This window comes from Etheostoma spectabile, chromosome 2 (assembly GCF_008692095.1).
Source record: "Etheostoma spectabile isolate EspeVRDwgs_2016 chromosome 2, UIUC_Espe_1.0, whole genome shotgun sequence".
NCBI classification, from domain to species: domain Eukaryota; kingdom Metazoa; phylum Chordata; class Actinopteri; order Perciformes; family Percidae; genus Etheostoma; species Etheostoma spectabile.
Genome location: NC_045734.1, coordinates 11,249,746 through 11,275,710, shown reverse-complemented (window position 1 = coordinate 11,275,710; position 25,965 = coordinate 11,249,746). Strand labels below are relative to the sequence as shown.

Sequence of the window (25,965 nt, the reverse complement as noted above, 5' to 3'; positions counted from 1 at the left end):
CCCCCCCCCCCCACACACACACACACACACACACACACACACACTTAGGAGTGGTTTTTGACCCAGAAATGATCGTCGTTGCTATGATACAACAAAACAGCGCTGCCCAGATTATCTTGGGAGCAGAACAGCAGCGAAGCACAGATCATACGGTTCATCTTCTTCACTCCCTGCTGAGACAGCAGCGGACACCGGGAGATGGCTAAACAGGTTGTCCATCTCTGGGGCTGTCAACGTCTGGACGCACAGACCGTCCCCATGCAGCTCAAAATGTAGGACCATGCAGACAATACGCGTGGACTGTAAGCGCCAAACGCCATATGAACAGGTCCATTTATGTAGACTCCCAATGTAGTATAAACAGATTTATGTTTGTGTAATGAGTTTTGGAGTATATCCAGCACTTTGAGGTGCAATAAAGGCAGTTTAAGTTTTTTAGTACAGGAAATTGAAATTGAGGAGTAATTATAGTAGCCTGATAACACATCACTGTATCTAGTATTGACATTTGACAAATGAACAAAATTTTTTATCCCTAGGTCAGGATGGGAATGAGTACGTCATCTTTTTCACAGTTGGTGAGTTTGGAAGTGGATGGCATACAGTATGACTTTCTCCAGGTGGCAGTGGTCTATTTGAGGGTTCAAGGTAAAATGTGGGAACCAAGCGTTTGGCTGGTTTTTGTTAATGGTTTTTACAGCCAATTGTATTGCTGTTTTTTTGCTAGCTGAAACAACTTTATTTTTGTTTTATTACAGGTTGATATATTAAAGTGTAAAATCCCTCCCAAGTCCAAAAACTGAGCAAATCTTATGTTTTCCTTGTGGACATGGTAGACTGATTTGTCAGCTTATGGGTAGCCTCAGGTCATTTTTTACTGACCTGAGCTGAGCTGTGAATGTGCAGTTCAGTCATTTGAATCCTCTCCGAACAACTACAGTACAACATTTTTTTCTCTGCCCATGGCAACTACAACTTCACTTTCAAAGCAGGGGAGTGTAGATGTTTGTTTTTGCCAAGTCCACTCCAAACAGTGCAGTGAACAGCATTAGGAGAGAGACTGCAAGTCAATATTTAGCCTACACAGTGACTGGAACCTAAAAGGAGAGAGATGGCATTGTGTACAAGGCATGGGCCAATATGAAAATCTAATAGTGTGATTATCTTGGTTGAAGCATACATTATCTTGATAAAATAAATGGAAATATCAGAGATGTAATGTCTATTGTCATTTCTATTCTAAAAATTCAATTATTTACAACAAAATACTCTTGGATGAAGAAAAATTTTCTTTTTCCTTGATGAATGAGAGCATTGTAGAGGCTCTCTGTTATGCTTGTTGTCGGTTGTTTTGACAAGGCCAGTGAACCGAAACATTGTGAAAAGGCTGAGAGTCTCCATTTAAACACTTTGACGTGTTACAACGCATAACATATTGACTCGGGGTAACACTTGATTTTCAAGTCTGTAATGTTCTAATAACTTTTCCTAATAATCATTTGACATTAGTTTATATTCCTGGAAAGAACTACATAATTTTTTTTAATTTCAGTTTGTTGATTTCCTTGAAATTAACAACTTATAATTAATTAATTAAGTGTACCAACTGAACGCTATCTCCTGTTCTCAGTACCAAATTAAATTGTTCATTTCAGGTATTTTATGAATTTTAATATCTGTTTCTTTCATGGAAATTATAGAAAACCAAGGGATCGGGATAATAGTGTTACCGGCTAAGGTTTGCTAGCATTTTGGGCTACAACTTACGATCATTTTCATCATTGGTTTTATTTATCAATTTGAGCAAGTCATCAAGTTTCCAAAGGTGAAATTGATTATTTTTAACAATTTTTTTGACTGACGATCAATAAATCAGAATCGACTACGTTTGTATAGAATGAAAAAAAACAAAAACGGAAACTGTTACCAGCTATTATGAATCAATTATCGAAATCAACATTGGTTAAAGAAAATGTAATTGACTAATACATTTTAGCCATAACAGGGAAAATTTTGTTTATGTAAAAGCATGTGTTGATGTGATTCTCTGTACATGTCTAACAGAAAACTCAGGAATTGGATATATTTTGAAAAGCAAAACTGATGTCTCAGTTTAGATGTAGTCACATTTTGAAACCAAACAGTGAAGACATATTAGGTATGTGTTTTGACCCGTAACAGGGAACAGATAAGTTCCGTAATGATGCAGACCACTGCCTACAGCTTTGTCTGGTCATGTTTTGACAGACATTCCAAAGCTGCTGAAGGATGCGCAGTGAGAAGTTTCTTCCTCTTGTGTTTGTCGTCATTACCTCTCTTTTTTTGTCATCAGTCTTACACAAACACATTGAAAGACTTTAGCAACTGCTGCTGTGAAGGCAAACATTTTCTTTCTGACAACTTGTCAAAAATTGGAGCTTTTAGTAGTAAAAGTTTTTTTTTTCTCCAAGTTATGAATACTTAAAAAGATTATATATATATTTAGTTTGGACTCAAACATTTCTAAATACTGCATAATTGCAGTTATGTTGTGTTTTAGCAAAAAAACAATATTTACATTGCCAGTAAAGGACTGTGAATTTAGATTTCTCTCCTGTTATAATTGTTGTAAACTCTCTGCAAAGATGTGCCAAAGTTAATTTCCTCATGCCCTGGTATGTAGTTTTCTATAATAAACCATTTTGTCAATGGCAAGCTTTTCTGCACTATTGCATACACTTTTAAGTGCCAACAAGCCATTTCAAATTTCTAATTATGTCAAAGACATTGCAAGATGCCTGCAAGGTAGAACTAAAGCCCTGCCAGCTAGATATTGTGGCAGTTGATGAAAACATGCCAGAATTATGTCACATAAAAAAGTATGTTTACGGTACGTTTAACTCTATGGAACTGTGATAAATCTTTTTGGGTCCCCTCTACAGAAACTAATGTCATGCAATGTAAATTTAGTACTAAAGAGATCACCTCACATTATTTGTTGTCAGATATGTTTTTTTTAATTGCCGCTTTGTTCCCTTCTGTACATCAAACTACAATGAAATGATAAAAACCTTAAACATTCCACATTCTGTGTTGTTTTGATGGTATTTAAAGATTAGTTTCAAATATGTTCTATTTAAAAGGGGTACAATCTTATATGCACCAACATTAGTGATTGTATAATTGTGTGTAATTTAAGTTTTAATTAGGTATCAAACAAATGTGCATCAATTACATTTCATTTGTTGTAAGGTTGCAGCCATATACGCTGTGACCTCATTGGGTTTAAATAGTTTGCAGATTATAACCTTCATAAAGCTTCAATAGAGTACAAACAGGATGTATTTCTAACGCTGTTATGCAGACACATTTTCATCATAAATTTAAGGAAACTTAGATGGTTTTTAATGGGAAAGTCAGGATTTCAAGAGGTGAGGTTTTTTGCTCTTCTTTTAAGCCAGTGCGGTAACATGTGCCATTTTGTTAAGCCTGTAGCTTTCCTTACTAATCTTGGACATCCATTACCTTTGTTACTGCACTCCAGGCAGTTTGTTTATTAGGTGGTAAGAAGCACTCTTTCACTCTTTATTTTGATTGGTCAGTTTACTCCTGCAGAACAGCAAGAAGTGTGAACAAGTGTGCAGCACTTAAGGGGGCAGCAGTTTCTCCCCTTTCAGACACATAAAAGAAATAACATTCTCTCTCGCACCAGGGAGTTTAACAGGAGTTACGGTTGTATTAGCCAGCCTTTCATTTGGTGCATGGCATATTAATGTCTTTAGAAGTTCTAAAACCACAAAAGGTTTAGATAGATGGATGGATAGATGTGCTTGGATTTGAATTTTAATGTAATTAATCCCAAAGTGGGAAATTCTTGTGTTAAAGCAGCAGGTTATCCAGGTATTGCAGGGGAACACCAAATATACATGATCAATAACAGAAGAGAGAAATATATATCAGTCGAAAATAAAGACAACAAGAAAAATAAATAAAAATTATCAATAAAGAATACAGTACAATAAAAATACTTACTTGTTCAAAATGAAGAATATACTGGACTACACTATAAACTAAACTATTACTCCAAAAAATTAAAAACAAAAAGTGTGCACATTGCAGAATTAAAGGAACAATGCACTTTGGTAGAGTGGGAAGATGAAGATGTGCAAATTCACCATGTGCAGTATTACTGAAGAAGGAGCAAACCGTTAAAATCAGTTTGCTTTTCTTTTAACCTCTTCAGTTTCTGCTAAGAGCTCCCACACCATGTTTGCACTTGTTTTTATGACACACTGTATCGTCTGAGCAGCTGCCAAGATGAGAAAACACTGTTATTGTTCCTCGACAGAGCCAACCTGATCCTTTGTGAGCTGACACACTTGTACATTCATAACTACTTGAGCCGGATCCACACATTTAAACATGATCTGCTCAGGAGAGCTGCAGTAGTTAGACTGAGTAGATAATGATCCACCACGACCTGACTGTGCACATCCTAGACTATATCCACGACTTTCCACTTCAGGGATTGCTCCTTTGTAGCCGGAAATTTCACTGTATGTCCTTCTTTTCGGCTGGATGTCTGTTACCTTGGAATTTTAATCTCCAGTCGATCTCTGCAGGGTAAATCCAGACAGCTAGCTGGACTGTCTGTCCAATCTTAGTTTTCTGTTACACGACTAAAACAAAATTTGAACGTACACGTTCCGCCAAAACAAGGTCCTTCCCGAGGCCATTTTGCAGAGGCACCGGGGCTCCGTGCGGCGCTCAGCGCCTCCCCCGACAATTTGGATTGGCTTAACATGCCAATAAACCAGAGCATGTTTCTCTCCCAACCCAGAATGTTGTAGACTAGCCAGACCCCCCTCTGTGCAGTGCTATGGAGAAATGTCTGGCAATGCAAGACTATGCACGACCCAATGTGTGCACATGCTGTGTCATTCCATTTACTGAAACTCAATGAGAAGGTTTATGAAGAAATCTTCCTTACTTTAGATGCTATACATGTACACATTAACCTTCTCACTAGTGACCCTTGACTTATTGACCTGTGCTTTTGCTTATTTGCTTTCATTAAATTGGCTCTGAGATGTAAAAAATATATATATCAGTAATAAATTGCCTTCTCCTGGACGATCATCACTACATCAAAGGACAAAACTTACATTTATCTTACTAACTAATTGAGATATATGTATTTTAAAATAACTAGACAGTCAATGTTATGCAACAAATTGTAGTACTGTTCTACAAAAACAGCTGCCCAGTTTTCTATTTCTATATTTCATGGGAAACTCATAGCAGTATTCCAAATGGGACTTTGAATTATTAAATTAATTTAAAAAAGCACTGAATTGCACTAAAGTAGATGGACATATCATATTTAATATAACATAAATAAAAATGCCATCATTCAATCCTTCATTGTGCTTTTGAGTAAAACTCACATTCTTGAACACACTAAATGTGAAAGAGGTGTGAAGAGTTTTTCTGCAACACAAGTTGTTTTAAGACTGTCCTTTCAGGCTCGCCATCTTCTAACATGACACCGTGTGACACCATATTTCTTGGTTCTTGACAGATGACTGTCTGGGACATTTCTGTGGTAAACACGTCTGGGGACGCTCCACTCGTGAGGAATTTGATTCCTCCTTGACAGCAAAATGTGTAACGTGAACCCACAAATAACTCCTGTAGGTTGCCGGACACTAGTAAGGCTGCGTAACACCGATGTACACAGTTCAGATGGAGTAATGGAACCTTTCTAGTTTCTAACCTTATTTTACCACCCACTTTTAAAGTAACACTTTATAACACATGAGCTGGTACTGTTCTGAACACATAAGTTTGTATTTAAATTAAATATTATTCAACCCCAACCCTCTAAATGTGATTTACAGAAGGGGGAAAAAATCCAATATTGGACCAGTTTACCAGTAACTAGAGATTGCAATTTTTTTTTTAACAAACATAAAATTCCAATGATTCAACACAAATATGTTAAGGTTATAAAACATATATAAACATAACCTAGCGTTGAATCATATACCAGCCCTCCTTATGTTTGCTCTTTAAACCAGCATATCATCTGAGAGATGTTAGCTGTCGGATCCTGCAGAGCCTAAACAGAGAGGCCCCCTTTGCCACAGCAATGTATTTACATTCTAATATGTGTGATGGACCTGCTTGATAAGGCTTTGGGCAGTTCTGCAGCATCAGGGGAAAAAAGGACGAGCTCAGGGCTCACTGCCAGCGAGAGCAGTGGTAGGCACCTCTTAGCAGTAGAGGACACACAGGCTAATGGATCCTCAGTCTCCCCTGATGACACAGCCATAACATGCTTTCTCCTCACAGAGCATTGGGAAATGTCAAGGCAGAGTCAACCTGCTGGAAAAACAGAAAACTTGGTTCTCTGATACTAAGCCTCTTACTAGTTCTGTCATCTCTGGCATTGTGCCAGTAGTTATCCGGATGTGATGGCTTCCATGCCCCTGTTCATAAACACCACCAGCATCATAATGTTCTGCTTTCATCTCACATCAGCCTGAGGGAGGAGGTTAAACACATAACTCTTTTAGGAGGAAACAGATGACCCCATCAGATTCCAACCAACGTAACATGTCAGCAGTGGAGGTCAATTAACATGAACTGGGACAAGTAATACAAGTATTAATACGTCCGTGGAAATAAATGTCTTTTTGCTGCAGGCAAATAATAAAATCCACAGAATATTGTAACAGTGTATGAATGTGTGTGAATGGTGAATGGTTCCTGTATGATGTAAAAGCGCTTTGAGTCGTTGTTAAGACTAGAAAAGCACTATATAAATACAGTACATTTAGGTTGCATGAACATTGATATGCAGACAAAAAATATACCGCCTGTGCTTGACTCATGTAATGATGTATGATGAATAATATTTAGGCTTTTCACTAATTAAATCTTGGAGCAGTTGGACAGGATAATCCCACTCTTTCCCAGTGCAGTTTCCCCTCCAAAACAAGAAAACAATTCTGGAAAAATGTTGAAATGCGCGTTGAAGTTTGGATTGGAACCAATTGGAAGAATCTTTACACGTTGGTGGATTTATCGGTTTGGCTTGTTGTAATATAATGAGATTTCACTATTCAATAACTGGCCAAATGTTGTATTTTCCTTGCCAGTGTGTTCCACTGTAATTGTTTGTCTAATACAAACAGAGGATTTTATTCCATGATGCCAAGTTTCACTTTGAAAAGAGTCTTTGTGTCCAGCTTTTTATAGTCTTTCATTTCCTTTAACATGGTCTCAAACATATAGCTCAACTTGATGTAGTCTCCGTTGCCAGCCCTTCAGAGATAATTTATACATGACTATTAGCATTTATACATTCTTGGCTTGATGATGTGCCATGCCAATGGCTGACTAATTGCTAAAACATTAGAGCTCATTCTCAGTCTTGTACATACAGTTTGATGTGAGTAGTGACAAAGGAAGAGAGGTGAGCTTATGTCCACCTGTCAACAACTCTTCTTGCTACTGGATCATTTGGGCTTTAGTAGATGACAGTTGCAGGCAGTTTCTGTCACACTTGGAATTGCTGTGTCCGTTTATAAAGTGTCTGGAAGACAGTAGATTTAGTTGGGAGGTATGAGGAAAAATGTCAGGTTGGGGGGAGGCTCCTTTTAGATAGGCCTCTCTCGTACTGACCTCTCTGTGAATTACATGGTCTGTGATTGTTAAGTTTTACCTGGGATCATACTTTCTTGTCAAAACTGTTCAGTTACATTTTAGTCTCTTAAGCTTCATTGGGAAGCTGTCATATTTATTGTCATTGAGGCTAATGGTAGATGATAACTTATTTTTCAAGCAACTTTGGAATCTTTTGTACAATTTTATTTTAACCACTTTGGTGTTCCCCTGGCTTTTCCTCTATATCGGCCACCATAAGGTTTAAATTTGTGTTTTTTCAGTCAAATATCTCAACAAATATAGGGTGAATTGCCATATTATATGTAGTATGTTACCGCCAAAGTTGGTACAGACATTCATGGCCCCCCTCAGGAGGATTTCTAAGAACAGTGATCCTCTCACTGTGAACTGTGACTTTTCATCTAGTGGCATCATGAGGTTTTTATTATGTCCAATACTTGTGTTTATGCAACATCTCTCTGAGTTTTGCTGCCTAACTTCAACAATACCTTGATGACAGTCTATTTACCTAACCACACACCATACCTTAACCAAAAGACCTTAAGGGTTGAAAGCACTTAATTGGAAGTCCCTTGGATAAAAGCATCAGCTAAATGACATGTAAGGTAAAAGATGTTGTTGCCTAATCGTGTGCCTAACTGTACCATAGCGAGACTGTATGAAAATTGTGTGAATAACCAATGAAAAATGCTGACATTGAACATTCCGAAAAGTCATCATTAAACAGACTCCAGGGTTTCACAAGATTATCCAGTATCAGCATTCTGTCTAGCAAGTAGATTGCAGTTCAGTACGTAGATCCTCCCGAGAGACGAAAGATGATTAAGTCTCATGAAGACCCTTGGGGAGGTGCTTGTCTGCTAGTCGTGTCTGCATGACCCTCTTTGCAAAAAGGACATGTAGGAGCATTACCTTTTGGGCTCATTAACTGGTTCCGCTGGCTGTTAGGCAAGGGCAGGGTCAAGGGATAAATCTATTCTGGAATTAAATGCATATACACCAGAAGAAATTGAGAGGTGAGTAAAGTAAGTTTACTGGTACCAGCATCCACGTGACCCATCTCTTAAGGCATTTTTCCATTAATGGTACCTGCTTGCCTTGACTCGGCCGCGGTGCCCCGTCCTCCTTTTTCCAATTTAGATTTGTACTACCTCATGCGTGAGGCGATCATGGCTGCTGTGGAAACTGCTGTGACCTAACGCAACACACACAGAACGTTGAAGGTGTGTTGCTTTTAATTCTTGGCATGTGGCTGTGGCCATAGCCAGAAGACAAATTAGTTTCAAAAGAAGCTGGAGACAGCAAAAAAACCCACAGCTGGCTAAACTACTTAAACACGGTGGGGTTGTTCAGGACAACCCCGTCTGTCGATAGCAATGATGACGCAGTGAATAGTGACGAATCTCTCCCACCAATCAGTAGTCTGCAGGTTCTTACGTCACCTTTTGGTTTTACCTCAGCTTGCTTTGAACCTTTACTGAGGTAGTACTAAAAAAAAGTACCTGTTAGCAGGTACCAGGGACTTTTTTTGTAATGATTAACCAAAAAAGGCAAGTAGAGTCAAGTAGGTACCATGCAGTGGTCCATTAGTGACCAGGAAAAAAAGGAGAAAAACAGTTGCGGTTGCGCAAAAGACGCCCAGTGAAGATAACATGTTTAGTTAAGTGTCAAATACTTAACAGCCGCTCATCAGTCTATCTACGCTTTGAGCGGTGTTAATGCAAAGAGAGAGGACTACAGGTTGCCTGTTGAAATAGTTAATCCAATGAAAGTTAAACCCATAATCATTTGTATCTTTAATTAAGGTATTGATTTCCCTCCTCTTTCCTACCTACTCCAAAGCATTTCTTAAAATTAAAGCAAATAGTCAGACTACCTGACCCTTTTAATGTCCCTCTTCCCTTAGGTGTCTGCTATAAAATAAAATTTAAAGTGAATTGTATTGCAGCTAGATCCACTTTGTTTTATTGATTAACCTAAATTCAAGAATGTTTTAAGACATAATGAAACAAGCTGAATGTTATTTGTGTCATTAAGCCCTTATGAAAATGTTATCTGCAGTGGGTTGCTACTCTGGTTTTTCTTTATACATATTGTGGCTTTTTGACCTCTAATTGCATAATGTATGATGTTCATCTAAGATTGAATGAATTTGACGCAGTTACAGCAACCCAGGGCGTGAACTTCTAAGACCTCTCAATATTATTTTTAAACCACATCAAAAATTAAATGAAAAACCAAGGGAGAGGTCGACTGTAGTTAGCGCTTCTGCTGCCACCCACTCAGTCCTACGTAGCGGATGCCTTAAGCTGTGTGGTGACCTTTTATCACATCAAAGTCTTGTTTGAGTAGAAACACGCACACACACCAACACAATCAATGAAAACACTTTTTGAACAAAGAACACTGTATACACCTTTTGCACTTCTTTAACAACTTTGAGTGTGTCCCTGATACACTCATGCAACTTCTTGTGGACCCCTTAGACCCTTTGTGTGGCCTCACACAAATTCTTTTCACATGGACACTCAAAATTAACAACAAATCAAATTTTATTAGTGACAGTTTGGGAATCAGGATTTTTGGCAATACCCTCTATATTTAAGGCAAAACCATTAGCACTTAAAGCAGCTATAATCAATGTTTTAAAAAAAACAATGGAACACATGGATACTTGTATGTTTTGGCTGGTTGTTATGAATCCACATATAATTTTCACCTAACTCTGCAGTTCCCCTCATCAGTTCCCCACAGCTCTATGAAGCATTATAACGCCTTTTAGCTCACTGTTTGGATATTCAGGCCCACACCCTAATTGATTTAGTTGACTCTCACAGCTTTCATGGCAGCTGTTTTTAGCAAAAAATGTAATTGATGCTGCCTGCCCAGCACTAAATGACAGTGAGTTAATATAATGAACATTTAGCAATTAAAAGCCAGATATTTCCCTCAGGAGTTGTTGGTGGCCATTTTAGGCCTTTATTTGATAGGACAGCTTAGACATAAAAAGGGAGAGAGGAGGGGAATGACATGCAGCAAAGTACCACAGGTGGGAATTGAACCCACTGTTGCTGAGGCAAGGACTGAGCCTCTGTACATGATGCGCACACTCCAGCAATATTGGACTTGTTGAGAAACCCAACTACAAAAGCAAAACTTGATTGCTTCACATCTGTTAAATGTGTAAATAACAATACGTTTTGTAATAATACGTTTTTGCTAACAAGTTTGCCAAATAAACTTTAGTGGCTCATAAAAATGTCAGTGTTGTATTAACAACTTGTTTCCGCTGCTCCCAAGTGGCCAAAAAATATCAGTCTTGGCAGGTTTAAAGTGTTTGATATCACATCAAATGTTTGAATTCTAAATGGATAATCTGCACTCTTACTTTGTACTGTATGTTTTCCCTTTTCTATTCTGTCCACTCTGTAAAACAATATGCAATTAAAATCTTTTAATGCATCAAAAGGCCTCTATACTAAAGCCCCTTTGGAGGCATGGATGCATAGAAATGCCTGCACCCATGTGAGTTTCTCAGCCAAGAGCAGAGTCTTTTCAATTACCTTCCTGCTGTTTTTCTGTATTTAAATTCATCCCTCACTTTCTTTATTGTGCTCTCCCTACAACTGGGATCAGCTCAACAACAGCCAGCATGAGAGCCTGAATAATGACACTGAAATATCCTATTCTTGTCGGCGGAAGTATTTTTTGCTCTCTCCCCTCCCCTGTTGTCGTATACAAAGCAGTGTGAGCCGGAACGTGGAGGAATAATATGTTTTGTGATATTCCAGTTGTGTGGATAAGAGGGTGTGACTGTGGGGTAAATGAAACACTCAGCACTCTAGATTAATGGACCGGAGATGGCATTGGCACAGCGCGTCAACGGCTCGCTGTTGATCAGACTGGTGATGAAGATGCAGGAGACTGAAATGTGCTTCAAGTTAATGGGGTACACTCTGCTCGCACAGCAGCAGAAAGTTCCGCCACAAATGAGAAGGACACTTTGGCTCTGAGGCTTGCTTTTGATTTTGTTGAAAGATTGTTTGCTCTCCCTATTCGGAAATTGGCTGGAAACATGCTCATGAGAGATTAGAGGCCTTTTCATCTGTGTGCTATACCCATTACCTGAAATGGCTGGTTGTAAATCAAAATTTGAGCAGTTGTGGGGAGGCTCACTGACAACAAAAGAAAAGAACACAGAGTAATGAAGAAATGTGTAGTGTGTTGTTTGATAGCTTTCTTCTCTGGCAGTTTTTGTTTTAGCCTTTAAATGGACTTTTCAGAGTAAGAACCTGGGAAAAACCTGTTGCTTTCCACTTGTGCTCTTTTGCAGGGAAAATGTCAAATATCCGTGCAGTCAGGAAGAGGCAACAGCTGAATAACTTGGTTGCCATGGTTACAGAGCTTGCCAGGCCGGGATACACCATTGTGGATTTCTGCAGTGGAACGGTACGTGTATTCATCCATCAGTCCAGCTATGCATGTATATTTATCACTTCACCTGATGGCTACGTTAGACTGCCGCTCCATTAGCAGCCAGCTGAAAGAAGCTAGTCAGATTCTCTCATGTTTTCCTTGCCTCTTTAAATGACTTGTGTTGTTGGCCAGTGTACACAGACAGACTGGTAATTCCACTCATGAAAATGCATGCTCAGAGAGGTAGCGTTGCATGGCGAGAGAGTCAATGTTTGGTTGGAAAGGGCAGCACTAATCATAACTTATTGATGCCCCCTGCGTGCTGTTTTCCTATTGTGTATTTTTATTTTTTTCTCTTTGTGCTGTCTCTCAGGGCCATGTAGGAATTGTTCTGGCTCACACACTTCCCGATTGCCAGGTAACGTTTTTATTTTTGCAATGTGTGTGTGTTGAATCATATCATTGAATTGTGTTGTTTTGTTAGGTATTTTCGGACTCTGGTAACCTTTAACAGACATTTGTCATTATTTTTGACATTTTAAAAACTAAAAAATCGGGTACATCAACCATTATTAAAAATGATGAAGTTATCATTATTCATCCTTAATCCTTCCAATACTGCTGTATTGTTGTGATGTGACTATCTTAAAGAAAAAAAGGCCTCCTGTATTCTCATGTTTCGGTTGCATTAATTAAAGTCTGTGTTTATTGTTCATTTTGATAGCTTTTATTGATAGTTTTTTTTGTTGCCATACATTTAAACTGTACTATTGCTCATTCCAAGTCATCTGAAAAAGTAGCACTTGCATACAGCTTTATGAGTTTATTCTGTCTTCATTCAAGGTCATCCTCATAGAAAACAAAGAAGAGTCCTTGGTCAGGGCCCAGAGTCGTAGCGCTGAACTCGGTCTGAAAAACATTGGCTTCATTCAGGCCAATTTGGACTACTTTACTGGACCGTTTCACATTGGGGTGAGCATAGCAAGTAACACTATACAAAATGTAGCTTTGCATTAATTTTATCTCCATTTGTATGATGATCCATAGATTTTGTAGAGATGAAGTGACTTCAATATTTAAGATTTAGCTGATTATTGGTAATGCAAGTAAATGCAATGTAAAACTTGTTTGTGATGGTAAAAATCACCAAAACAAATAAACCAAAGCTTTAACTGGACATACAATTGAGTATTCACAATGTCATCTGTACTGCACTATATTTTTATGGAATTGTAGTTGGTATCAATTAGCAGCCACAGTAGCATTGATTCACTGAAATGCAACTGTAATCAGAAGTTAATTGTTATTTTCCACATTAGAGTTTTTAAGCAAATCAAATTGCTTTTCACACCTACACAACAGCTTTCCAACAGATCAGTGAAAAAAATGTTCTGACACAGTGAAAATGTAATTAGGTGTGCAAATTTTGAAACTTAAAGGGACTGTTACCTGTAGTGCTATTTATCGATTTGTCTAGATTGTTTTGGTGTGAGTTGCCAATTGTTGGAAATATCGTGCATAGCGATGTCTGCCTTCTTTCTAATATAATGCAACTACATGGCACTTGGCTTGTGGTGCTCAAAGCGCCAATCCGGAATTATTTGCATTCTACCAAACTACACCCACCAGCTGTATCACTGGGCAGAAGAAAGCCTACTCATGGATAAGAGGCTTGTCCTCTTTGGCTGAGCTGTAACTGAAGCTAACTGATACCAACACCACAGCTCAGCCGAGGAGAACACCGTTTACATCTCACACTGTCACCATCTAGTTGCATTATATTCAAGAAAGACAGACATCTCTATGGCCTATATCTCTAACACAGGGCAACTCACACCAAAACAAAATTTGTATTTTTGATTTTGGGCTGAACTGTCACTTTAAGAGGCAAAATCTCTTTTTCAATCAAGCTACTCTAGTCCCACTGCCATAATGATCATCTTGTTAGGTTACATAGCAAAGGCAATGTGTTCACATCAACAGTTTCCTGACATTGATTAATTTTACTGCATACAATTCTGTAACAGCCTCATCAACAGGGCAGTCATCCGGTTCCATATTTCTGTAATTTATCTAAGAAGCATGAGGTTTGAAAGCATTGCTGTCAAAACAGTGGCCATCATTTGCCCAATGTTATGTGCAATATTACCTTTTCTGTTAAATGTTAATAATGAAAATCAGGCCAATAACTCAGTGCTTCTCATTTCTGATTATGCATTTAAATGAAGAGTAAACCTATTTTGATTAACACTGCATAAACATGGTACTTTTTATTCCGCCACAATCACAACTTTTTTGCGAGGTGTCTGAACGTTAATGTATAATATTTATATTTTTCGGAGAAGCTCAGAAATGTTATTTCCTCATCCTTTTTCAGAAACCGTAAATGCCAACGTGCAATTATTTTTGTCAGTGCTGCTAAGATGACATTTCATTTCCTGAAGTGTAGCTTTTAATCAGAACCCTTTTAGTGCTCTACACTTGAGTCAAGCGGTGTATGTCAATGTCCCCTGTGATTATTGAAAAGCCAATTTTACCTAGAAAATTAAGGAGAACGGTAATGTCAGGGTTAAATGTTTTCCTCAAAGAGGCTTAGTTTTGATGAGTTTGTTTACTTTGAAAAAATCTACCATCCTTATGGTTTGCTTTCAAAAAAAGAGTTATGCTTTCAGTAAAGACTTGGGAGACCTCTTTGAAAAGAAGGTTGCCTGCCATTTCAAGTTTTATGCAGTTAACTTGGTCATGTCACACTTTTACTTCTTAATGCATCACACATTTTATATCTGCCAAGACTGCAGTTCTGCCTGTTTGTGTGTATTAATGTTAAAGATCCGGCTTAGTAAATATGTTTAATTCTACACAGCTACCTGCAACAACAGAATCATTTTTTTTACTACCTTTAAACGCCATGCTTAAAAGGGACAAAACAGTCTAAAATCCAGCATTGGGTAACACTCTCCAACTGGAAGTCAAAACCATTGCTAGTCCTTTATAAAACGCTCACCTTCATCTACAGAGTTCTTGACTTCTCAAACTGATAATTACTCTCAATTTAGAAGTCCTTAACTGTGATTGTTAATTGGCTGATTGAATCTGTCTGTGTCACTCAAAACAGGTCTTTGGGATTTAAAAACATGTTGCTCTCACCTTATGAAGAGTCCCTGAGTTCCTGTTTCCACACATTTTGATTTTCCATACCATCGTTATTGTCATTATTCTTGGTCATTGTTGTTATTAATGTGTCTCAGGTCAGTGTCATTCCACAAACATGTTGAATATATCCTCTATATCTTCCTGCCGTTTGTCATAGCCCAGTTTCAGAAAAGCCAGCTGTTCTAGTAGCTTAGCTTTAACTCTCTCTGGGACATATAGTAGTATAATATATATTAGGAATATATATGTACCTGCCTTAATTAGAAGCTATTGTTCCAACATCGTCACTCCACTGAGACCCGTTCCATTTGCCAAGAAACAAACAGCGCAGATTATTCTTCTCTACAATGTGTGGGTGTTTTTTTGTAGCCTATTGAGAGTTTATGCACACACACACACATGGATTTTTAATTAATTTGAAGCTTTATATATAAAACAGGTGCTGAAATTTGTCCTTTTTTTACACTGCTTGAGATTCTTATCTCCACATCTGTGCAGTCCTAGCTGTTGCTTTGTCTTAGCTTCTTCCTGCTTGGCACAGATATTTCTATCCTGCTTTGTATAATACATGCTCCCATTTTTAGTCACGCTTATTTAATCGGGCAAATTAAGTTAAGCTGTCCCAATTCTTAGTCAGTGTCTGCTCTTTCTGTCTGCAGTTTTATGTCCAACGTGTTAGGCTGGTATCAGAACTATTTTTGTTATGCTTTCTCCTGCCAGATAACATTGAGCCAACACACCTTGGAGTCAAGAAAAGTTGTGGAGCTTGAAGTTGATTTGGATTTTATTTGACTCCATCCAGGTCAATTATTGGTTCTGCTTCAGGGTCTCATTGTTTGCAATTGATTCTTTCAGTAGACTTCTTTATGTTTGCACGAAGAACAATATACTTACTGTTATAAGCTTAAGCCTTATGTATGTGAACAATTCCAATACAGCTTTATTGGCTGCTTTCATTTAGGGTTCAGAGTTGTTGTTTGTCTGTCTTTCAAGCTTGAGTCTGTTTATCTTTAGTCAAATACAACATCTCATCCACCTTCAAGAGGAAAACAACTCTTTGTTTCAATGTAATCCCACTTATTCTAGTCTGGTCTGCACAAACAAGATCACACATATTTGTCACACACATACTAGGCCACACATACCAGACACTCAGTCCTGCCGATATAAAATTCTTATTGACGATAGACAAGATTTACTTGAATCCCTAAGCAATAGCATGATTTCTTAATAATCTAAACATTTAAAACTCTAACACTGCAAAGACAGATGCTGAAACTGTTCTTCTGCAATACTGTTTCCAAATAGGCCCACATAGAACAGGAAAGAGGGATGTAATTACTTGGATGAGATAAAATAATGAAGCCTCATTATTTCTGTGATTTGATTATTGAGAGGAAGATACAGATAGAAACAGTGTTTCCTCTCCCCAAAAGATTAATAAATAACCCAGTTTTATAAATGACCCTTAATTCTTTTGGTTGTTGCAAATTAATTCATAATTTCTTCTTCCAGTGAAATGATAGTGCAGAAATGTGCTTTGCAGTGCTTCTATGAAATACTGTATGTCTATCAGATGGCTTTAAATCAACCTTGCATAAATGTTCACCTCTTTCCATCATCCATTTTTAATTAGCATCCCATAAAACAAATTGGCCTTCATCAATATTGCTTTAACAGACGACAACAAAAGAAAATTTCAGCCATTTGAAAGCAAGGAATCTTTCCAAATCAAAAAATGGAAATGCATAATCACTTATCAAAACATATCAGAATGTGTTTTATTTTAGTTGTGTGCGTTTCTTTTAGTTGAGTGGCTTAGTGTTGGTGTTAAATCGAGGCTGAAGGTTATAAAATGTAATTAGGGTTTACCACAGCATGACTAATGTACAACATTAAGTAGCTGGGTAAGAGCAATAGTGTTACTTTGTTAATTATTTTTGCTTTAGATGTGGGGGATGTAACATCATGCAATCTCTTAAAGGGACTCCTCCTCCTAATCAGCAGCCTGAAATATGTTGTTGAAAGAACATAAGCTAGGTTTTCCCCTTATGCCATGAATAAATGCAGGATAGGAAATTAGGTGTCAAATAGATGCAAGGCCGTGCAGGTAATCAATGTTAACTCCCCAATTTTCAGTTTCTGGTTACTTTTTCATGTGCAGAATCACCTTGTATAACCAAATGTTAAAATAAGTGCAAATCTTTCTTAAGTGGAAAAAACGGTTCTTTGACCAAACTCATCAAAATTCCAAGTGGAGCTCTGAAAACTAATCACATGACTTGTTTCCGAGGGTAGACTATGAAATTGCATATAAAAAAATGTTTGCAGGTTTTAAATATACACCTTTTGGTTTCATGTGTAGTTGTGAGCTGAAGGATTGCTTCAGCTGTCCAACCTCCAGGGAGCGCTTAAGCACCTCTGAGAAATGTACCCCCGCCCAGACATTTTGGTGACTTTATGAGTGCGTTTGGTCATTTTTATCTTCTCCAATCTTTTGTAGCTGCTGCCAATCTTGGCTCCGCCCTGTCCTGACCGAGTCTGAACTTCTGCTCTGTGTCACTGCTGTCAAGGCAACGTGCAGTAGATTCAGACTCCCGGAGGCCAAGTGACAATTTCTTGGAAGACAACAAAAGAAGTTTGAGGTGGCTGCTTGAGTTGGACGGCATTCATTTTAGTGAGCCAGAGTAGCTATTATCACACTAGACTGTTGATAATGCATTTTATGCGGGCCATTAACAGAGAATCTATTTAGCCAATGTACGCTTGAGAGGAAATCATCTATTTTACCATTCTACTTTGAATATTAAAAGCATTGTCTTTGAGGTATCACAAGTTATTTTTGCAAGCTGGAATATACACAGGCTATAACATTGGGTCTTTTAGTCCCTTTTCGCCATCCAATATATAATCATACCAAACTAATGCATAGCTAGGTGTTCATCACCAAGCAGAGTTTACCCACTCTATTGGATACCAGATGCATCCGTGCCTCTGCTCCTAAAGACCTAATACATTCTGTTTGCTCTAACTCCCTCCCAGAGTCTGCACCTGGGAAAGCACACATACTGTGTATGTATGTAATAGCCACAGCTATTATGAATTGATTCAGTTGGATCAAGTGAATGCTTTTGAATGCTCTCACTTTTTGTCTTGCTTAGCTTAGAATTTACTGGTGAAAAAAAAAACACGTTTTGGATTTGTTTTGTTTGTTTCACTTCAGGTTGCCCTCCATGCATGTGGCGTTGCAACAGACATGGTGATGGAGCATTGTATCCAGGCGGGAGCCGCCTTTGTCATCAGCCCATGCTGCTACGGCTTCATTCAGAATGCAATCAAGTTCACCTTTCCCAGGAGGTTTGCACCTGCTTACTACACCTCAGTTACCTTCTCGTGGTTTCTGCTTTTTTAAATGTTGTTTTCTTGTTAGTGTAGCGCCCTGATAACACCGGTGTTTCTCTTCCCTGCCATATTCTCTTAGGGATTTTATTTTCACTTTTTTTTGTGGAGCTCTCACTCTCCATCATTTTCCCACTCATTCTCACACTCTCTCTCACAATACCTTTATCTCTTGTCACTGCTATTTGTTCATCTCCTGTGTCTTATCAGCACTGACAGTACAAGGCAACAGTGTCACAATATGTTCCGCACCTCACCTTTTTAATCTCAGCCCCCAGTCTGACAGCAACAGAAAATGGGGGTTCTCTGTAGATCCTGTCTTGGATATTACAGACAAATCAGGAAAATCCAGTTGGAGGTACAGTACATACATGAAATGCTACTCTTACTAAAATTACTTATCGTACATCGTATCGTATCGTAGTGTTACAGAAAATTTACTTCAGTTCTTTAAACAGAGAAGGAAAAAAACAAATGACAGCAGAGAAGGAGAAGTAAGGGCACTACTTAAATGGTGTTAATCCTGTTGCTATAGCAATTGCCAAGTTGGGCCAAGTCAGTTCTGGTCTGGGACAAAATCATACAGCGTGTCATGTCAGCAGATTTTTTTTCCTGATGAAGTTGCTTCCACTGTTCTCTTTATTATTATTATTATTATTATTATTATTATTATTATTATTATTATTTAAACTTTGAATATGGGGACATCACATTTTTTTAAACCGTCAAAAAATGCTGAGCACATAGCAAAGTGATGTACCTACTTAAAATTAAGCTGAGTCACCTCTAGCTCTCTCTGCATATTCCTTCTTTTCCTCATCTCTTCATCCATCTTTTAATTTTCCCTTGGGAATTAATAAAGTATGTCTTATTCCTAATCCAAGCATCATGGACATCAGTTTCTGTTTTAAAACAGAATTTGTGTTCTTGCAGGATTTCAGGGGTTGGAACTCTAGTCAAAAACTGCCCATCATCCACGGCATCCAGTGTTGTTTCTGTATTTAAATAAATGCCTCTTTTTGTCACTACCTAAAATATCTCTAGTAGGTAGAGTAGGTTTTAATAAACTTAAATGTACCCTATAGATTTTTGAGTCGAAGCAGTAGTGGCCTTTGAACAGCAGTGACACACCGTTTTCATGTGTCACACAGCAGCAGGATGCCAGTAAGGAATCGTCGTAAGCCAGTGGGGAGTGGTACGTGACAGTGTAGTAGGAGTGATCTTGCATTTTATAATATTATTCAACTATGCGACTCAATCCAGATTAGGCACGTCCTTCATGGGTCATGACTTATTTCAAAAATCATCTTCATTAGAGTTACTTATTAACTCTCATTTAGTTTAAAAGTTATAGTTTTACATGCCTGGACTAGAGTGCAATGATCCAGTGAAAGGTGAAAGTGCTTTCTCATACCACACTCGTCACCACCCTGCAAACACAGCAGCCACATGAGATCCAGACAATTGCAGACACACTACCGATGGTCGTGTCGGTGCACAGCGGTGTCTGCCAGTGAAATAGTCAAAATTATCAGTGGTATATGTCTGTACATGTGCATGTACAGTACATAACAATGGAACATGTGTGGCATAACGTTAATAAGTTGTGTGCCTGATTCTGCACTATTAAAATATATTTTTGGAAATGGATTTAACTGTTGTGCTGACTTTACAGTATTATAACGTTTATAAGTGCCATAGGCTTACATAACAGCAGCGGCATACCAAAATCCGTCAGGCGGTATATGTCTATTTTAAAGTGGTAACTTTGCCAAACAACAACAGTGGCATACCATCAATTTTCAATCTCAATGTTTGATCTCAGTTATGTTTCGATTCATTCCCCCACAACCAGAAATGTATCATGAAGCGTAAAAATGTTGGCTTAGATATGGTTGCCAAGACTTTAACATAATTGCACACCGATGTAGCCTTGTGAGACCGTCCTGATATCTCCATTTGGCGGAATAAGGTTAACACCGATGTAGAGCAGTGGTTAACTGTGTACTATGTTTCAGGTATTCTGATATGAATGTGATTTTTAAGGGGCCCTTGTGCCTTGGGGAGGTCTCTCAGTGTAAAGTATAAAATATTTAAGAGTTTTCACATACTTAGTTTTTCCTCTCCTCACTTTTGCTAACTTGACACTTCACCCTTCCTGACTCCTCATAAAATTGAGAAAACAAGAAGCTGGGTCTCTGGAGGGCAATCTTGCAGTGTATGTGAAAGGCCTATGCACCTGACTGTGTCAATCTTCATCCTGCTACTTTTAGTGTTTTCCCCCCAGGTCATGTTCCAGGTACTCATGTGGATATTCTGCAAATGTAGACATTCCAGGCAGTTCACAGGTTTTTATGAGATGTGAAACTAAACTGTCCATTTCATTAAGGCCCGAACAATTACATTTAAGACTTCTCTCCATATGACTTGACTGGCCCCTAACCCTCTTCATGTTAACTTTTAATTAACTTCAGTGATACATTTTTACAATGACAAACAAACTGATTTTACTTCCATGTCATTAAAAAAGCCATGTTTTTCCCCAGAGATAAAATGGTTTGTTTTGGGGATGATGCATGCTGTTTGTGTTGTGTTGAGCCTTAGATTTGGTTATAAATTCTTTGTTGTTTTTAGTTTGTTTTTAAATTGATATTTTTACAAAAGAAATCTACACCACAAAGCTGAGCAAGCACACATATGCCATACATGAGTGTAATAAACACATTTTACTGCCACAGTTTAATCACTGCACTTTGATATATAATAATAATAATAATAATCATAATAATAATAATATAATGTATCTTTTGTTTTTTCTGTTTTCACAGCAAAAGGTTTCAAGAGACTCTGACTTATAAGGTATGCTTCCCTCTATTGCATTTATTTTTAATTTGCACTCAAAATATCAAGTACAGAATATTGAATAACAGCAACTCTGTTTTATCAAGGATTGTGTTTGAGATTCAGTTCAACTATATGCACATCGAAAGACACATAATGTTCATTAGAGTCTTACGTATTCGGTTACAACACAATGACATTTTTTTTCTCTTTGGCAATTACTTCTTTTTAAAGATTTTTTTGGGCTTTTCTCTTTATTCAATAGTGACATAGGATAGACAGGAAAGGGGGAAGAAAGAGAGATGACACGAAGCAAAGGACCGCAGGTCAGATTTTAACCTGGGCTGCTGCCAAGGACTCTACTGGGTGAGCTCGAGGCTGCCTCGCTAATTGCTTTTTAATTAAGATGCTACTGCATCAACAAAGGTATAATGGAATCAGAAAGAGAGAGAGAGAGAGAGAGATAAATGCAACAAGCCATTTTTCTGCAAAGGCATAATCAACAAGATAGAATGTGATTCTGACTGGGAGATTGGCCAGTCGAATCCTCCTTGGATCGAATTGTGGTCACCACTGCATTTTTCTTTTGCTTATTTTACGGGTGTAAACAAAATATTTGATTTAACTCTTTTGTAAATGGAGGTTTGACTTTCTTTTATTTCTTTATGCCTACATGGATTTCAGAGTGAGGGAGATGATGCTACCTAGTTTAATTTACAAAAAGTAAGCAGCCTAATGTTTTGTAATTTTAGGTATTTTTTGTAAGAAATTTAATTGAAAATCCACTTTTCAGTTTACATCATGCTTAAACAGCACTTTGTCATGTATCGGTTCAGATTGACCATATTCCATATTGCCTTTTACTCTTCCTGCTATACGGGTCCTATTATATTAGCAAGCTACCATTAGCTTTATGAGTTGGTCCAGTTAGCTACGTAACAATCACACCTGGCTGTTAGTATGTGTAAACATTTCATTATAACTAATCCCTGTAATATATTCATTTAGTGATGGGTAAATCTCCACATAATTATCTCCACTCATGTTCTAACTAGGCTAAGTTTGACTTGAGGAAAAGCAGGTACAACCAGTATGTTTTGTGATTTGGATGTACCACCATTCTAAAACAATAAAAACTTATTGACATGGCTTTATTTTGCTTGGCATGAGTACATGCTTGTTCCTATATTGCTTTCCTGTTTTTTTCCATTAATTTCACAGGACAGTAAAATAAAATGAATCGGATTAATGTGCTCTCGTCACTGTCTTGGGAATGGCTATACCCCAGGCAGTGACAAGAGGGAGAATCACACCCTCCAGTCTCTCAGGCCCTTATCGCTCAGCACAGACCCAGCACTGTGCTCTGGGAGGGCCCATCACATGATGATGTATTGGACCTGTCAGTGCCCCTGGGGAGAATCTGTGTAAAAGTTGCTGCAGGTCTTTAAGAGTTGACACGTCACAACATCTGACCACCTCCAACTTCTTTTTGTTGTTGTGCACTAGAAGAAACGTATTTTTACAGACGTGGCTTGAGAGGCACAGAAGATTAAATATTATTTACAAGACACTGGGCAAGTATATTGTTACGTGAGGGATAGGATTTTTTTGTTGAAAAGCCCAGTGAGCAAAATAAACAACAATTGCCTTATTTTCTGTCTGGAAATGAAAAGCTTAACACCTATCCACACAGCAGGATAAATTTGTTTTATTTGTAAACCAGCAGAAACATCATCTGCCACTTCAAACCTTGGCTCTAAAGTTCCCCTGCCTCCCGTTGTGGTTTTGCTTTCAACAACCATGTTTGGTATTTGCTATTCATTTGGGCTCAGTATAGAGAACCTCACTGTTTGCTGTCAATCTGCCTTCGAAACCCCCAGCCGACACCAGAAGTAAAAGCATTAGATTATTTTAAAGCAGAACTGTAGTTGTCCTTCCTGAACTACAGTAGTTAAACAGAATGACAGCACATTGATAAATGGGGTATTGCTGAAATAAAGGGGTAATGGTGTGATATACTGGTGCTCAGCACTAACTTTAAGCACCTGCTCTGTGACCTTGCATTCAGTGTTGACCTCTTGGAGTGAAGAATCATATCAATTAAAGTAAAAAGCAAGTTAACGCTGACTAACCGCTCTCAACGACTCACTTGTTCCATGAACCATGGCGGGGAAAAACAGGACCGGAAAACTTGTCCTTTGGTTACAAATATATAATCATGGTTCATCTGGCCTTTTGGCAGACTTTACACATATGATTTTATTCAAAGAATCTTTGAAAGAGCTTACCATGCAAAGGAAGTCCTTCCATGTTTTCTTTTTTGATCAGTTACATCTTAAGTCTGGTCAACTAGTTTAACGTACTGTAAACTTGTCTACGTACAAGTGATAAACCCAATGGAGAGAAATCAATCTGATCAATCACTGTTACTCCATTGGCACTGTACTGTGTTTGAGACAGATTAATTACCTTTGCAATTAGGGATGTTACGGTATGAAAATTCAACCTTACGGTTATAGTGACCAAAATGGTTGGATGGTTTTTGGTATTATCGCGGTATTTTTTAAAAGTGTGTTCAATGCCTTTAGCAGCAACTTTTTTCCTGCATGTTCCGCAGACAGGATATCTTCTTCAACTATCTTCATTCAACTTTCCTTTGGCCTTCTTATAATAGCTAAAATATGCCCATGCTTAAGACTTAGTCCTCTTAGAGGACTGATGAATGTCTTGAGTGTCATCTCCTCCTTCCGCCATGACTCCAACTTGTTCCAATGCACGTTGTAGGCTCCGCTGTGTGGCGGCACGGCAACTTCCGGAGACTCATATGAAGCTGGGAAGGATTAAACACATGGTTTCCACACCGTGGTAATCCGTGTGATAGTAATGATATTTTATAAGAAAACGGTAATTGCAATTGTCAACATTGTATCGTGGTTTACCGTTACACTGGTAATCGCTACATCCCTATTTGTAATAAAGGGTCCTTGTACTCATTGTCTTACCTTGTTTCAGGAACACATGGTCCTCTGTCGCTTCGCAGACCAAACTGCTGTCCAGCTCCCTCCTGAAAGGCGACTCATAGGTACTGTTTACAATCTTCTCCTTTTAACGGAACATTCAATCAATTCTATTGTTTTCTATTCATTAGATGTGTTTTGGTACTAGGCACACAGTTGTTTTGCTACACGTTGTACTGTGAATGTGGCAAATAAATGTGATTTGATTTACAGTATATGTATGAGAATAGAAATGGATACTGTCTTGATATTTATTGTTCTTTGGCTACTATTTAAACCCTGTTTTTTTAATGTACATTTTTTATTTTAATTGCGTTGTTTAAATTAATTCAATTATTCATTCACTGGGTCTAACCTGTGTACTAGCAGCAACAGAAAAGTGTGCTGATCAGGCAGGGTTAAGGGCGGTCCAAGATCGCTGCTGCCAGCCACCTCGCTCTGACTCCTGGCATTTCCCAACCTGAAAAAGTTTCTCAGGAAACCACAAAAGTATTTTCTTTTCATCCATCATTTTTTTTCCCTTTCCCATGTCCCCTTATCATAGTGCATGCTGATGTTGGGTGTGAGATTTTTGTACACTGTGACCTAACTCCACAACTTTACCTTTTTCAAACAGTCCAGACTGTTTGAGTGTGAAAAAATGTTAATGCGGGGGTTTCTTCAGAGTGACAAAACAGCTGCAGTGAACAGCTGCCAGATCGGCGCTGTTGAATTCAGAGGGAACGGTTTTGTCAGGATGAAACCTTCAGGCCTGTGCCGAAATTGCACTGTACAGTGTTTCATTAATGTTGAGAACTCTCTTACCCCTGATAGTTAGTCAGCTTATCAAAGCTTTCCTCTGAATCTGAGGAGGCTCCCCAGTGCCTTGTCATTCTGAAGCCCTTTCATACGTACCTGACACCACCTGTCACAGAGTTTCTGCTCTCTATCAGTTAACAGGGCTCAACCTCTCCCACTAACATTTTCTAATCATGTTTGATCCCATCTCTCCAGAGCCTATCACTGCGACTGTGACCACCTAGACAGCATGGCAGAACAAAGCTCACATTAACTGTGTGCCACCTGCTACCTAACTGCCTAATACATTTGAAGTCAATTGAAAGGAAATCCTAAGAAAAAAGCGTAATAATCAGTGTGTAGTTGTTGATAAGTGGCTTCTGTAGGGTATTGATACACGCAAAGGCTAGGAACATACAGGGAATGGACAAAAGAGTGCCTACATTATGCCAACCAATACAGTAGCGCTATCATGAATGCTGTCTAATTAGACTAATTAGATATTGTTAAGATCTGGGGTGAAGGACTTTTGGTGCGTTCATGCCACCTGGGAATATCAGGGACCACCTCCGTGATTACGTTGTTTTCCGAATGCCAGCGTTCACATGATGCATGTTCTTCTTCTGTTACATTGGTGTTTGGCATAACAACTTGTTGCATGACTGGTACCAACTGTTGGGCGTAGCCTAGA

The 25,965-nt window shown here is 38.3% G+C and overlaps 1 protein-coding gene and 1 long non-coding RNA gene across 3 annotated transcripts in view; both read left to right on the top strand.

Moving 5' to 3' along the window:
* Nucleotides 1–10,984, top strand: part of LOC116704849 (uncharacterized) — a 21,484-nt gene extending 10,500 nt beyond the window's left edge. Inside the window, exon 3 of the long non-coding RNA XR_004335793.1 lies at nucleotides 10,972–10,984. This is a non-coding gene — a long non-coding RNA (uncharacterized LOC116704849). The remainder of the gene's footprint in view (nucleotides 1–10,971) is intronic.
* gstcd (glutathione S-transferase, C-terminal domain containing) overlaps nucleotides 1–25,965 on the top strand; it is a 51,481-nt gene that overhangs the window by 23,390 nt on the left and 2,126 nt on the right. The window contains exons 6-11 of one of the 2 annotated variants that reach the window (XM_032540490.1): nucleotides 12,005–12,120; nucleotides 12,461–12,505; nucleotides 12,931–13,059; nucleotides 18,464–18,597; nucleotides 21,468–21,498; nucleotides 24,493–24,562. In XM_032540490.1, coding sequence (XP_032396381.1) covers nucleotides 12,005–12,120; nucleotides 12,461–12,505; nucleotides 12,931–13,059; nucleotides 18,464–18,597; nucleotides 21,468–21,498; nucleotides 24,493–24,562 — 525 coding nt within the window. Of the gene's footprint in view, nucleotides 1–12,004; nucleotides 12,121–12,460; nucleotides 12,506–12,930; nucleotides 13,060–17,743; nucleotides 17,886–18,463; nucleotides 18,598–21,467; nucleotides 21,499–24,492; nucleotides 24,563–25,965 lie in introns of those variants that run through there. The other variant, XR_004335792.1, reaches the window with a different exon arrangement.